General features: G+C 42.6%; 4 protein-coding genes across 4 annotated transcripts in view; 3 read left to right on the top strand and 1 right to left on the bottom strand.

The window, feature by feature from the left end:
- LOC125428531 (zinc finger protein 708-like) overlaps nt 1–14,131 on the top strand; it is a 1,111,878-nt gene that overhangs the window by 112,521 nt on the left and 985,226 nt on the right. The window lies entirely within an intron of this gene.
- The window catches only part of LOC125428548 (zinc finger protein 420-like), a 472,581-nt gene that overhangs the window by 284,128 nt on the left and 174,322 nt on the right, over nt 1–14,131 (bottom strand). The window lies entirely within an intron of this gene.
- Nucleotides 1–14,131, top strand: part of LOC125428889 (zinc finger protein 420-like) — a 36,587-nt gene that overhangs the window by 7,110 nt on the left and 15,346 nt on the right. The window contains 7 exon segments of the mRNA XM_048489597.1: nt 5,946–5,994; nt 7,478–7,545; nt 7,789–7,915; nt 9,294–9,386; nt 10,445–11,454; nt 11,563–11,749; nt 11,812–11,867. Coding sequence (XP_048345554.1) covers nt 5,946–5,994; nt 7,478–7,545; nt 7,789–7,915; nt 9,294–9,386; nt 10,445–11,454; nt 11,563–11,749; nt 11,812–11,867 — 1,590 coding nt within the window.
- On the top strand, nt 141–2,033 carry LOC125428833 (zinc finger protein 675-like). Its single transcript, XM_048489525.1, has 3 exons — nt 141–737; nt 886–890; nt 1,094–2,033. Exon 3 carries the CDS (start codon nt 1,193–1,195, stop codon nt 1,946–1,948), a length of 756 nt encoding a protein of 251 aa, XP_048345482.1. The 5' UTR covers nt 141–737; nt 886–890; nt 1,094–1,192; the 3' UTR covers nt 1,949–2,033.

The raw sequence follows: 14,131 nt of genomic DNA, 5'->3' as shown, positions 1-14,131 counted from the left end.
CAGTCCAGGGAGTGATTCACATTTGCATTCCCTGCAACAGCACAATAAAAATGATAACCAGCAGAGAGGGTCCCATGATCCAAAACAGAAGGTAAACGATGTAGGCCATATAATTGCTGTCCTTGACTTTGTTAAAATTATCTATGTAAAGTCTATGTAAAGGTTTTCCCTCCCCAAGATCTAAAATTCCAAAATCACATGGTCACTACTATCCAGGTTGCCCACTGCTTCCTCCCTGTGAACCAGTTCTTCACTGTTGGTGAGATTCAAGTACAAGATAGCAGTCTCCCTTGTTTCCTTCTCAACCTTCTGGAAAATGAATATGTCAGCAAGACAAGTCAAGAATTCATTAGCTCTTTCAGTTTAGGAAACTTATGAGGGTCATTGAAATATCAATGGTGCCATAAAATCTAACACACAGGGTAAATTACCAGTATTAAAATTTAACAAGCCAGAGGCATAAGAAGAGCATAAAGCAGCAGGTGAACCATCTCATAAATATTCAGAGAACAGTCCTCAGGTAAACAGAAGTACTCCTAAGCTGAAGCCTGGTTGAAAGGAAGTATTTTGATCTATTGCTAAAAGATAGTAACATAGGATCCAGGAAAGCTTCCAAGGTAAGGGAATTCCACAGATGAGGGACACCCATGGAAAATATTCCGTCTCTACTGATTGGCTACTCCTGTGCATGGGATGACAGAGAGTAGTGGTTGGGGGGCAGAATTTAAAATGGAAGGGCAGCATGGCAGATCACAGACCAGGAAATCTTCTGCTTCAATTTAGGGCCTTCAGAATGACCACCTCTGAAGTTGGTCCATGTAGCTCAGTTATGTCTCTTCTGATTGACTGTGGTGGGTCCAAGAAAGGAGATTGTATCAAGAGCAGTTAATGGCTTTCTTTCCTGGATTCCTCTTTTGTTTTAAGGTCTTTCTTCTTTATTTCAGAGACTGATGGGACTGAGAACAATTCCATGGAAGAAACACAACAGCTTCCTTCAGAAGGGCAAGTGCAGAAAAGAAACACTGGAACAGAACAGAAGAGGAGGGATGAATCGTGTGCTTCTCAGGGTGCGGAATACCAGAGCATCCTGCCATACCAGGGGAAGATTAATTGCCCATTGTGTGACAAAACATTCCCTTATAAATCAGCATTTGATAGACACTTCAGAGTTCATACGGGGGAGAAACCATACATGTGCTTGGAATGTGGAAAGACCTTTACTCAGAAGGGACATCTTATGGAACACCAACTAATTCATACAGGAAAGAAACCATATAAATGCTTGCACTGTGGAAAGAGGTTTCACTGCTATACTCACCTTGTTGCTCATCGACAAATCCACACAAGGGCAAAAGTGTACCAGTGCTTAGACTGTGGAAAGACCTTCCTTCGGAGAAGAAATCTTACTATACATCAGCGAATCCACACAGGGGAGAAACCATATAAATGTTTAGAGTGTGGAAAAACGTTTGCTGAGAATGGAAACCTTACGGCTCACAGACGAATGCACACAGGGGAGAGACCGTATCAATGCTTGGAGTGTGGAAGGAGCTTTGCTTACAGTTCACTGCTTACTACCCATGAACGTATCCACACAGGCGAGAAACCGTATAAATGCTTGGAGTGTGGAAAGAGCTTCGCTCGAAGTACTAACCTTACTGTCCATGAACGTATCCACACAGGGGAGAAACCATATAAATGCTTAGAGTGTGGCAAGACCTTTACTGAGAGCACAAAACTTAAGGCTCACAGACGAATGCACACAGGGGAGAGACCGTATCAATGCTTAGAGTGTGGAAGGAGCTTTACTCACAGTTCACTGCTTACTAGCCATGAACGTATCCACACAGGCAAGAAACCATATAAATGCTTGGAGTGTGGAAAGAGTTTCACTCGAAGTACTAATCTTACTGTCCATCGACGAATCCACATGGGGGAGAAACCATAAAAATGATTAGAGTGTAAAGACCTTTACTGAGAGCACAAAACTTACGGCTACAGACGAATCCACATGGAAGAAACTACATCAATGGTTGGAGGGAGCCTATTATAAATGCTTAGAGTGTGGAAAGATTGTTGCCCAAAGTTCAGACCTTGTTATCCGCCAACAAATCCACACAGGAAAAACCTCAGAAACTACATAAATGCTGGAGTTTGGAAAGACCTTTGCTGATAGTTCACATCTTTCTGAACATCAATGAATCCATACTGGTATATAAATAGAACCAATCAATCAATAAATAAATAAATAAATAAGAGCAAGGGTCTGCAACCTGCAGCTCTCCAGATGTTCATGGACCATGACTCCTCAATTGGCCATGCTGGCAGGGGCTGATGGGATTTGTAGTCCATGAACATCCAGAGAGCCGAAGGTTGCAGACCCCTCGCTTAGAGTGTTGAAAAAGCTTTGCTCAGAGTTCTGATCTTACTAAACATAAATGAATCCATAGTGAGGAGAAAATTGTATATTCAATCCTTAATTCCAATCTGAGAGGCCACACAAATGACAGTCAATGTGGAGTTTCTCAAGGGCACTAGAAGGTGTAGGAAGAAAAGGAGAGGGAGTAACTCTGATTCCCGTAAACACTGTTTTGGTTTTCCTTCCTGGGAGTAAGCCCCACTGAATAAACTTGAGTAGGTTTTTGTGTACACCCATTTAGGATTACTCCTTTTGTTCTATTGTATTATCTGGAAACTCAGTAGAACCCTACATGTTTTTTAAATGCTTCTGAACACACTGATCTTGATCTTTCATGCTTTTATACAAAATCTAGTGCCTAGAAATTTGTTTTCAGTTGTTACTACAAAGATGAACTGGAAAGTCTGGCCATTGTTTCAGTTTTGTATACCTTCTTCCTGTATTCTAATGTCCTCTCTTAAACCCCTGTGTAATCTTTCCAAGAGCTTCATTCTTCTACTTTTTCCATCCATTGATGAATCTCCAGGTCTCTGGTAGCTAGCTGTGTTCAGATTCTAATTTTCACTTCATATAGATAATTAATATGCTTCCTTCCCAGAGGTCTGCTTGAGGTGACTCACTACTAAAAACACCAAACTAAACTGGCCATTTGTCAATAAGCCAGAACATTGAAACAGCATGAAGCAAAGACTGAGCGTAAAGAGACCTCAAATGGAGCCCCTTGCTGAAAAGCCTGGGCCAAAAGAATCCTCTTTCTTAAAGACAGAAGAAAGCCAAGAGGGAGAGGGGGGATCTGTTGGCCTGGATTTCTTAAGATCAAAGTCTCTATTTTGATCTTCAACACCTAAACAAGAGAGAAACTAACTGTTCATAAGGCGTGAAGTGGACTGAGAGAGGCTATCACTGTTTTACAGTAGACACACAGATTTATTTCTCTTCCCTCCAGTTTACCAGACCTTGCAGGGAAGGAACTGTGTGAAAGAGTCCAGGGAGACAACAGCATCCTCCCTCCATAATGACAGCAGTTCCTTTCCTTTCCGCTTTAGGAGACTCTCCTGATGATACCACCCAGGTTTGGTAAAGTTTGGTTCAGGAATCCAAAGTTATGGACCCTCAAAGGTGTACCATCTCCTATTAGCTCCCATTGGAAACAATGGGGGCACGCCTTTGGGAGTCCATAACTTTGGACCCCCTGAACCAAACCTCACCAAAACTGGGTGGCATCATCAGGAGAGTCTCCTAAAGATACCCTGACATTTTGGTGCTGCTAACCTAAAAACTGCACCCCCTGCAGGCCAAAAACTGAAAAAACACTAAAAAATACAAAAAAACAAATCTGAATTTTTGCGCCCCCTCCCCCCGGCGCATGTCCAGTGCAACGCACACCCCCTGGCCTCCTTGTAGCTTCACCTCTGATGCACAAGCTTTACCAGACAGCAGCTTTTCCAGGTAACAGTGAGAGGAGTATCATTCCCACTGAATGTCCTCCTTGAGCATAGGGAGGGCTGCTTTGATGCCCACTCCCCTGGTCCTGTTTGGGAAAGATGCTCCACTCGAGCTTCTCTGTTTAGAAAAAGAGGAGTCACAGAATGAGATGGATCGAGTTTACAAAGGACAGCCTGGCCTCCACTTTGCAAGACCTGAGCAATGCAATAAACAATAGGACATTTTGGAGGAGATTGATTCACGAGGTTTCCTTAGTTCAGAAGCAACTTAACACACAACCATTATCAATGGATACTAGCATACCCGGCCACGCGTTGCTGTGGCTTAGATTAGAGTGGGGGTCATAGGGCAGCTTCCTCCCTCTGTGACTGTGCTGCATCTGCCTCCCCGGGGTGTTGCAGGGGGGGGGGGTGCGTGCTGGGCAACGGTGGACATGCGCATTTGGAGGTTGGGGAAGAGTGATGGCGGTCTGTGGGCGAGTTAGCCTGGCAGTTGGAGGCATTCTAAGCTGTGTTGTGGGCATGCGACGTGGGTTTTTGGTGGAAATTTGGGTTTTGCATGGCACAGGAGTGGTCCTACAGTGGGGGAAGGAGCTAAGAACATGGAAGGAGGCATGTTGGATGGCGTGTGAAAATTTCACGCCGTTTGGTCCAGCTGTTTGGGAGCCTATAGGTAACCAACAAAGTCACGCTTAACTTTTTCTATATATAGATTATTTGTTTAGGCTCAGGAGGGGTAGCATTTGAGAAAAGCAATAATGCCCAAGCTTCAGAAAAGTGAAGATACAGTTCAAGATGGGATTTATTGACTGAGGGGTTGAAGATATTAATGCATATGTCAGATTTGTAATAATTACTTTTAAGTAGCAAGAATGATTTTTAAAAGCCCAGTTTTTATGCATTTTAAGTAGATACTCAAGTACAGATGATTTTGTGTGGTGTTTGAAGTTATAAGATAATAGCCAAGAATGTGCTTCTTTATCAAGTGGGGCAGTCAGACAAAACAAAGAAGTCTTAATTTAGGAGATGATGTTGAAACACAGACTGCTAGAAGACAATGTTAGAGGGAGGCTAATAATCTTCCTAAGGAGAGAGTCCTAGAAAGGGAGGCATGAGTAGCCCATGATGGAGCATCCCTTTCTGGTGTCACATATATTGCCAGGAATATGGGGGAACAGCTGCTGGTCTTGACATCATGGCGGCTTGACCTAATTGGCTAAAGATGCTGTGAGAGACCTAAATAGCTGACAGAAGCAAAAATACCAGAAACTAAAGTTCTGAATCCTCACAGAGCTTGAGACAGTGATTGACAGGCTGTCAGTGGGCAGAGGTATAGTAGTAAGAGCTTCAGACAGAATTTGAAGGAGATAACTCTGAGCTGCAGAGAGAGCAGATGGGTTTAGAGCCTGTGAAAGACCTGTGAGGTTGGCGGGAAGAGAATAGTGGGGAAAGAGAGAATCAAGTCAGGAAGGGAGATTTACTTTTAGTTAGAGAAGAAATCCCAGCCCGGATTCTTACAGCAGAACTAATTTAGACTTCTGGACAAAGAGGGAAGAACAGAGTGCCCTGATAGAAAAAGGGATTGTGTCAGAGAGGGACTGTCCTCTCGTCAGAAAGCAGGGAATTTACCCTGCTTGTGAGGAAAAATTCCCATCCCTAGTTCTTCAGAAGGTTTTACATCAAATGCTGTTCCTGAAGCTTAAGAAGTCTGATGGGAAAGCGAGTTGGGAGAATGCTCCTTTCCATATAGTTTACAAGCACCCGAGTAAACTCATGAACCTCTCTAGATGCTAGCTTGGGTTAGATCTGGGAAACATCATGAAACTCTGAAATATATACATCATTCAGAACACTGAAATCAGCTGCCTTGTATATGTTGAACTGCTTCATCCTTTAGTAACAATTTCACCTTCAATCCTACTCCCCCTGAAGTGTTTAATAAATTCTGTTAATCGTTTTGTTTAACTTCAGTAAGCTTATTGCATGGTGTTCTGAAGTAAAACAGAGAGAGTGAAGGGGTGGGGTGGGGATGGCGTTTTCTCATCAGCCTCCCCTTTCTTGGATCCTCTCTTTTGTTTCAGGCTCAGGAGCAGATCACGCAGGAGCATTACCACAGAGCAGCTTTTCCAGGTAAGATCAAAAGGGGTGTCATTCCCACAGGATAGCCTCCTTGAGTGTAGGTGGCCTGCAGTTTAGAAATTCTGTCTGAGGAAGTAAAAAGCTAGAATCAGTTTAAGGTCATCGCAAGCTAATTAAATCAACACAGTAAGGCAAATTAGGGCAAAGCTACCCTAAATGATGGTGAGTCATGTTAAAAATTGGGAAGATATTTCACTGGGTCAATAAAAAGGGTTACAAAACTACAAGCTTTATTAGAATTTCATGTATTGTAATTTTATCATTTTTATACTTTTGGGACCTGTTGTGAATCCAATGTCATGGAGAATAGCAGGATAAAATGAATATAAATAAATAAATAGTAACTTCCAAAGCTTTTAACTAAAGAGCTTTTTGCTATCCAGTTTTCAATAGGGAAGGAGTGCCAAGAGACCACAAATCTCAAAAGGATGGTGGTAGAAGTCAGCAGTTGAGTGATTTGAAAACTGTTTTTTATGTACCTAGGTACTAACTGCCTGGGTACAAAGGTTTTGACAAAAAATGGTCCCGTAAACTCTCATATTTGGCACTATGACATCACTGGAATAATTGAATATGATATTCTGTGATAAATAACAGTTAGAAAAGTAGACAGCAACAGCAGCACAGTGATAGTCAAATGATAAGCAGTACAGTTTTACTGACTGAGGTAAACAGATCCTGTAGCTGGTTATTCACAGTCTGTGAAGAGCAAGAAGCTGAAGTAGTACTGAACCCCCACCCGGTTTCCACTGAAGACTTAAAACTGATATTTATGCTGGACCTAAACCAGCTTCCTTTCTAAGAATCACAAGTGGATTTCTCTCATTCCAAGCAAATTCCCATCTCTGGTGTAAGAGCCTTCTTTTACCAATCACAGCCATTTCCCATAGTCCTACTTCCATCAAGCACCTGGTGAAGGATCTGAACATTCAAGACATATAGATAAAGTAGTCTAAATTGAATTGTTCTTTGTCCAAAAGGGATGAAGTCGCTCAGGATGGTCCATTGTGGAACAGAACTGAATGCCTGTATTATAATGTAGCCTAGAGAACCAGCATTGTATAGCAGTTAAGAGTGGCAGACACTAATCTGGAGAACCAAGCTTGATTCCCCACTCTCCCACATGAAGCCTTTTTCTATTGATTTTGTTCCAGCCCATATGCCATCAAATTCTGGGATCTGGTAGCTGTATTTCTGTCATTGGTTTATGACTGCCTGTTCTTTGCGCTTCTTCCTTCTTAGTTCTGTGAATTCTATACCATTGAACAAACAGACCACACTTTTGTATAGGATAACCATATTAACACTGGATTTGGCGAAAGTGTGGAATTCTAAAAAATATTCTGAAATCAGGATGTAAGGATAGTTGTCATCCTGAGCCAAGAGAGGAAGAATTTTATTTTCCCCGTGGGACTGAATTGCAAAGTACTCAGGAAGTATAGAATGCCTTCCATTTACCTTCATATCCTTCCAGGTGGTTCCCTACATTCTTTGCCATCTCTTCAGGGCAGAGAGAAAGCAGCTTCCAGACAGCCTGATCAGGTAAGTGTGGAACTTTAGATTTTGCCCTGGGTGCCTTCTCCCCATCTCCCTAGACCAGGGCTGCTCTCTCTCCATTTCTTTCACTCAGCTGCTATCAGTGCTGCTCAATGGGTAAAAAGTGAAAATTTACCTTGGAGGTTCTGATCCTGAATGTCGACATTTTATTTTATTCCTTTTGGACTAATCTTAGAAGCGGGAGAATTCTAACATTATCAGGGAAGACATTTTTCTCCCTCTTTCCAGGGTCCAGTGAGCTTTGAGGAAGTGTCTATTCATTTCTCTGAGGAAGAATGGACTCTGCTGGATCCAGACCAAAGAAGGCTTCACAAGGAGGTCATGGAGGACAATCATCAGAATGTGGCCTCTCTGGGTAAGAGTCTCCTGTCACTTGATTCACAGATGGTTAAGGCAGAGGTCCTTCTCTCTAAAGAGAACCCCAACCTTGACTTGGATGTCCCAGCCTGGCCTGATCGCGTCAGCTCTCAGAAGCTAAACAGTTTCAGTCCAGGGATGCTTTGTAGGGGAGGGCAATGGCAAACCACCTCTGTCCATCTCTGACCTTGAAAACCTTATGGGGTCACCATAATTCGTCTGCAACTTGACAGCACTTTTACCAGCAAAAATATGGAGGCTGGTAGGGCTCTTCTGATGGAGACTCTCAGTAGGAGAATGTAAAAGGGGCAAAGGAAGGAATGGGAAGAGATTCTGCATACTTACTGGACTCGGTTAAAATTACTTTATATACTGAAATATTGGTTTGTAACCAAAATGAACATGGCAGAAGAGAAAGGCCCACCCCTCATCTCCTTTTGAGGATTGATTGAGCTCAATGTTCTTCAGTAAGAAGTGCAGGAAAAATTGTTTGAACGTGGGGCAGGAGAAGGATCGGCCTCCGTAACAGTTTTTGCCATGTCGACAAGGCCTCCTCTTTGCCTTTCACAGGAGCCATGGCAATTAGCATTTTAAAGAATAACAATAATAATAATGTTTTTATTTGTTTAGGGCACTCAATATGCATTTTACAAAGTTCAGAAAGACATGTGCTTGTCCTGAGGATCTTACAGCCTCAAGGATAAATTGGAGTCCTTCTGGGGTGTTCATTCTACGTACACAGTGTAGGCTTAGACATGGCTCACAGATTCATTAAAGGACAGAACCCTAGAGAACAAATCCAGAAACATGGGATTTTAGCAGATGAAGCTTGGCTCTATGTCATGATGAGCTCCACTTACTGAATTTCTGCCTGGCGGACATCTCTTAAATTCAGTTGGGCTGGTGCTGTCTTCCCATCCTGTGCTGGAGGGAAAGGAAAACAATGCATGCCATTCTGATCTCTTTTAAGGCTGAGTGGCAAAAATATGCCCTCAATACAGAATTCAGATTCATAAGTCTGACAGGCAATGCAGAACAGAGTCGCCCCATTGAAGTCAATGGACTGAGACTGGAATAACTCAGTTCTTAATTGCACAGTTAAAAATAATTTCCGGTTTGTAGTAGAAGTTTATGGGATCAAACGCCACTTTTTCTCATCCTAGAAGGTCTGTAAGGTGCCTGAAAGGGAGAAGATCCAAGCAAAATCCCCCTACTCTCCCATTGCGTGTATCATTCAGGAGTTTAAAATATTTGGTTTCTCGTTGTTTGCCATTACTAGTAGCTAAGGTTGAGATAGCCTGGTTTAAAAATCTGAATATTTCTTAGAGTTGGTATGTCTGGAAATAACCGGTCTGTTTCTTTCCCCTGATGAAAAGGCTTTCTGGTTCTCACACCTGAATCCATATCCCCACTGGAAGAAGCAGGAGATCCACTTGACCAGGCTAGAGAAGAAAGAAAGAATTCAGCAGGTATCTGCTTACTTGTATGGGGGAAGCAACCATGTTTCTAAGCATAAATTTTATCAGCTGGAGCACAGAGGGATTTCTCAAAAGTCAACAGACTGAGAACATCCAGGAAAGATTTCTCAAATGTGAAAGAGGATTTAAAGTGAGAAACAAAATGCTGGCTGGTTTATTCCTAAAATTGGTGGAGATATTTATACAGTTGTTGATGTTTGTACACATTGATTTATTAATATGTTGCCTCTCCACATTTATTAAAATGCAGAACTCCTCAAGTTGGCTCAAAAATCAAAACATTAGCATAAAATCCCAAAATACTGCCTACATGATCAATTCCTAAAATCCAGAGGCACAAGAAGAGTGTAAAATAGCCACTGACTTGCCCTAAAAATTTCCCGAGGACACTCCTGAGATTACACAAAGATTGTAAAGCAGCTGAATAGATCCCTCCAAAAGTAAAATTTAGTTGAAAAGGCCTGTTTTGACTGGGCTTCAGACAGACAGGAAGGTAAGCTTCAGTCAAACTTCTAGGGGGCACATTCCCCAGATGAGGGGCACCAACTATACATGCCCAGTTTCCAGTCCTTACCTGTCTCAGCTTTTCTAACAGGGTCACAGAACAGGTGGTCTGGGAGGCTGAACTTATCTGAGGTGGAGAGGACTTCTGAAGTTCAGAGTTGAGGTGTACAGTTCTGCTCCAAACTCTCTCCAGGAAATGCAGTCAGGCCTCTGTACACATACAAGAAGAGATTGGCCAGATGTCTCAGTAACGCAGCCTCCCATTTCCTACAGTGGCCAACTAAAGTCTCTAGAAAGTTCACCAGAAGAAGAGCCAGACCCAAATCACCCCTGTTTAGAAAATACTGCCTCTGAACATGGTGGTTCCACTGGGCTGCCTTGTCTCTGCTGGAACTACCTCCAAGGAAGCATCAACTGCAGTTTAAAACAGGGCAGGATTTTTCTCCAGGTGATTCCAGTTCTGTCATTATGAAGAGCAGTTAATGTTTTCTTAATTGATTCTGCTTTTCCCTGAAGATCTCACAAGTCCTTTCTCTTTATTCCAGAGGATAATGGTCTCCAGACTGTGTCCAAGAGAGAATTACACCTCCTCTATGATGAAGAGCAGAAAAGAAATACAGAAATAAAATGGAAGAGAGGGACTGAATGCTGTACTTCTCAGAGTGCTGCATCCCAGATATTTGATACACACAGAAAAATTAACACAGGGGAGAAACTTTATAAATGCTTCAAATGTGGAATGGGCTTTGGTTGGAAGGGAGACATTTCTGGACATCAGCTCCACACAGGGAAAAGACATAAATGCCTGGCGTGTGGAAAGAGCTTCACTAAGAATTGCATCCTTGCTTCTCATCAACAAATCCATACTGAGGATAAACTGTATAAATGCTTGGAGTGTGGAAAAAGCTTTGCTCAGAATTCACATCTTACTCAACATAAACGAATCCACACTGAGGTGAAACCATTTAAATGTTTGGTGTGTGCAAAGAGCTTTGCTCAGAATTCAGATCTTATTAAACATCAACGAAGCCACACTGGGGAAAAACCATATAAATGTTTAGAGTGTGGAAAGAGCTATGCTCAGAGTTCAGCTCTTACTATCCATCACCGAATCCACACTGGGGAGAAACCATATAAATGTTTGGAGTGTGGAAAGAGCTTTATTCAGAGTACCAGCCTTCTTGCACATCAACGCATCCATACTGGGGATAAACCTTATAAATGCTCAGAGTGTGGAAAAAACTTTACTACGAGTTCAGATTGTAGTCAACATCATCGAATCCACACTGGGGAGAAATTATATAAATGCTCTGAGTGTGGAAAAAGCTTTTGTCGGAGTTCAAGCCTTACTCACCATCATCGTATTCACACTGGGGAGAAACCATATAAATGCTTGGAATGTGGAAAGAGCTTTGCTCAGAATTCAGACCTTACTAAACACATACGTAGTCACACTGGGGAGAAACCATATAAATGCTTAGACTATGGAAAGAACTTTGCTCGAAGTACAGCTCTTACTATTCATCAACGAATCCACACTGGGGAGAAACCATATGCATGCTTGGGGTGTAAAAAGAGCTTTACTCGAAGTACAGCTCTCATTCTCCATCAACGAAGCCACACTGAGGAGAAACCATATAAATGCTTAGAGTATACCGGGGAGAAATCCTATAAATGCTTGGAATGTGGAAAGATCTTTGCTCAATGTACAGCTCTTACTATGCATCAACGAATCCACACTGGGGAGAAACCATATAAATGCTTGGAGTGTGGAAAGAGCTTTGCTCGGAGTTCACCTCTTACTGAACATCAACGAATCCACACTGGGGAGAAACTATATAAATGCAAAGAGCTTTGCTCACAGATCACATCTTACTGAACATCAACGAATCCACACTGGGAGAAAGCCTGCAATGTGGGAAGAGCTTTGCTCAAAAGACAAATCTTAAGGTGCACCAAAAAATTCACATAGGAAAGAAATAATAAATTCTAAACCATGAGCTGTATCAGAGAATTCATAAGGAGAGAAAACATTCAACTGTTTAAACGGTTGCAAGATCTTCAGTCTCAAGCCCAATCTTTCCAAGTATCATCACTGAGAGTTTTTCTGCAATATTAAGCTTGTATTATACAGCTGTTGAACTGGTATTGGTTAAGGCACTTTAATTTCTCAGCTAAAGCATTTGGAGTACAGTTTATTAGGACATTTGAGTTATTTTTCCTACCCATTAGAGATATATTATGCAGGGGTTTCACAGACCTTAAAATGTAATAAATTGTTTAGGATTAGATGCTCTGCCCTGCTTGCTCCACTGTCCATATTTAATGATCATAGGACTATTGATTGATTGATTGATTGATTGATTGATTGATTGATTGATTGATTGATTGATTGGATTTGGTATACCGCCCAATCCTCAAAGGACTCTGGGCAGTGTACAATAAGCAAACAACCAACAAGTAAAATACAACAAATCCAAAATACAGATTAAAATACAATAAATCACAGATAAAACCCTTTAAAACAACCGCAGCAGCATAACCTATAACCAAGTACAGTACAATGGCATCCGGTCCCCAACCCCCCTACACTCAAGCCCCCAGGAGGGGACTAGATGGTACATGGGGCTTCAGGAGGGGGTGGACCATCCGTGGCCAGCCTCCCGCAAAGGGCCGGCGGAACAGCTCAGTTTTACAGGCCCTGCGGAACTCACCAAGGTCCCGCAGGGCCCTAATGGATGGAGGAAGAGCATTTCACCAGGCAGGGGCCAGGTCAGAAAAGGCCCTGGCCTGGGTAGAGATGAGCCGCATCATTGCAGGGCTGGGAAGTACCAGTAAATTTGCCTCTGCGGATAGCAGAGCTCAAGTAAGACAGTCTCGCAGGTATGAGGGCCCCAGGCCGCAAAGGGCCTTATTGAATGAGCAGTTCTGTCTCCTTCCAAAGGAGTGGCAGCTATACTAATGTCGAGGATAATTGTCCTTTTTGCCGAACTGCATCCAAAATTTTTAATAATTATACCCCTTTGGGATCCACAGCTACTTACACTGCTCTCCTTTCCTCCGTTGTATCTTCAGAACCACCATGCTGATGGGTGGGTTAGGCTGAGAGTGAGTGCCTGGCCCAGGGTTAGCCAGCAAATTTCATTGGTACAGGGGGGATTTGAACCTGGATCTCCTATAGCCTTGTCAGACCCTCTAACCACTGTGCCTTATGTACTCTGAACCTCTGAGAGAGGTTATTAAGCACCCTTTGTTTTCTAATGAAGGAGATCTCTTCCATCCTCCCTATTCGTGTTGCTTTTCTCCCCAGTGTTGACTAATGGCATCATACTTTGCTCTTCTCTGCTCCTGTTCATCATCACAGCAACCCTGTTATGTGGTGTGGCTGATCCAAGAGAAGTCAGCAGCCTTCTATGGGTGAATAGGGATTCAGAGCTGGAGTTTTGTTCCTAGTCTGCCATTGTGACAGCTGCAGCACACAAGCTCTGATAGGTCAGGGAAATGATTCAGTCCCCTTTGTATTGTGACCAAGAGGCTATTTTCTATCCTTCCTGTCTGCATTGCTCTCCATTCCTGCCTCCTTGGGAGTAAACTTCTGCTTCTCTTGCCAGTAGCTGAAGGATGTTATCAAGTTTATCTTTACTGGGAGGTGCTAATTCCCCTCATGTTTGGCACTCTAGCTCTCACTATCATGCTGAAACTGGTGGTCAGTTTTGAGTCTTGTGTAGATCTGTATGCTTGTACAGATCTATGGTGCGGCTTCCTTTGAAATACCATGTGCAGTTCTGGTCACCATATTTCAAAAAGGACATGGCAGAGATAGGAAAAAGTAGAGGGGAGGACTTCTCCGCAGTCCTCTCCATCAAAGAAAAATTAATAAAAATGCTTAACCAGTTGTGTCTATCTTCCTGAAAGGCACTAAAGATTCTATCTACCGAGTTGTTGTTCTTGGGTTGCATGTACATTAAAAGCAGAGTATAGCACAGTCCAACAAAGGTGCAGATTCTAGTGAGTTGCTAAATAATAAGTGCTTTGATTATGTATTCCTGCTTTGCAGGGGGTTGGACTTGATGGCCCTTGTGGTCTCTTCCAACTCTATGATTCTACTAGCCAAAGAAGAAACTGAGCACAGAACAAAGAAAGTGAGAGAATTGTATAGCTGTAGATATACCTGCTCTTAGACAGGTAGTCTATGGCTACTAAACTGGCCAGTGCCTAATCAATAGGTCAAA

Source organism: Sphaerodactylus townsendi, linkage group LG03, assembly GCF_021028975.2.
Source record: "Sphaerodactylus townsendi isolate TG3544 linkage group LG03, MPM_Stown_v2.3, whole genome shotgun sequence".
Lineage (NCBI taxonomy): Eukaryota > Metazoa > Chordata > Lepidosauria > Squamata > Sphaerodactylidae > Sphaerodactylus > Sphaerodactylus townsendi.
This window is presented reverse-complemented; position numbering and strand designations above follow the sequence as displayed.

Excerpts from the sequence above, each read along its gene's own strand:
- LOC125428833 (XM_048489525.1), top strand. The coding sequence starts at position 1,193 with ATGTGCTTGGAATGTGGAAAGACCTTTACTCAGAAGGGACATCTTATG.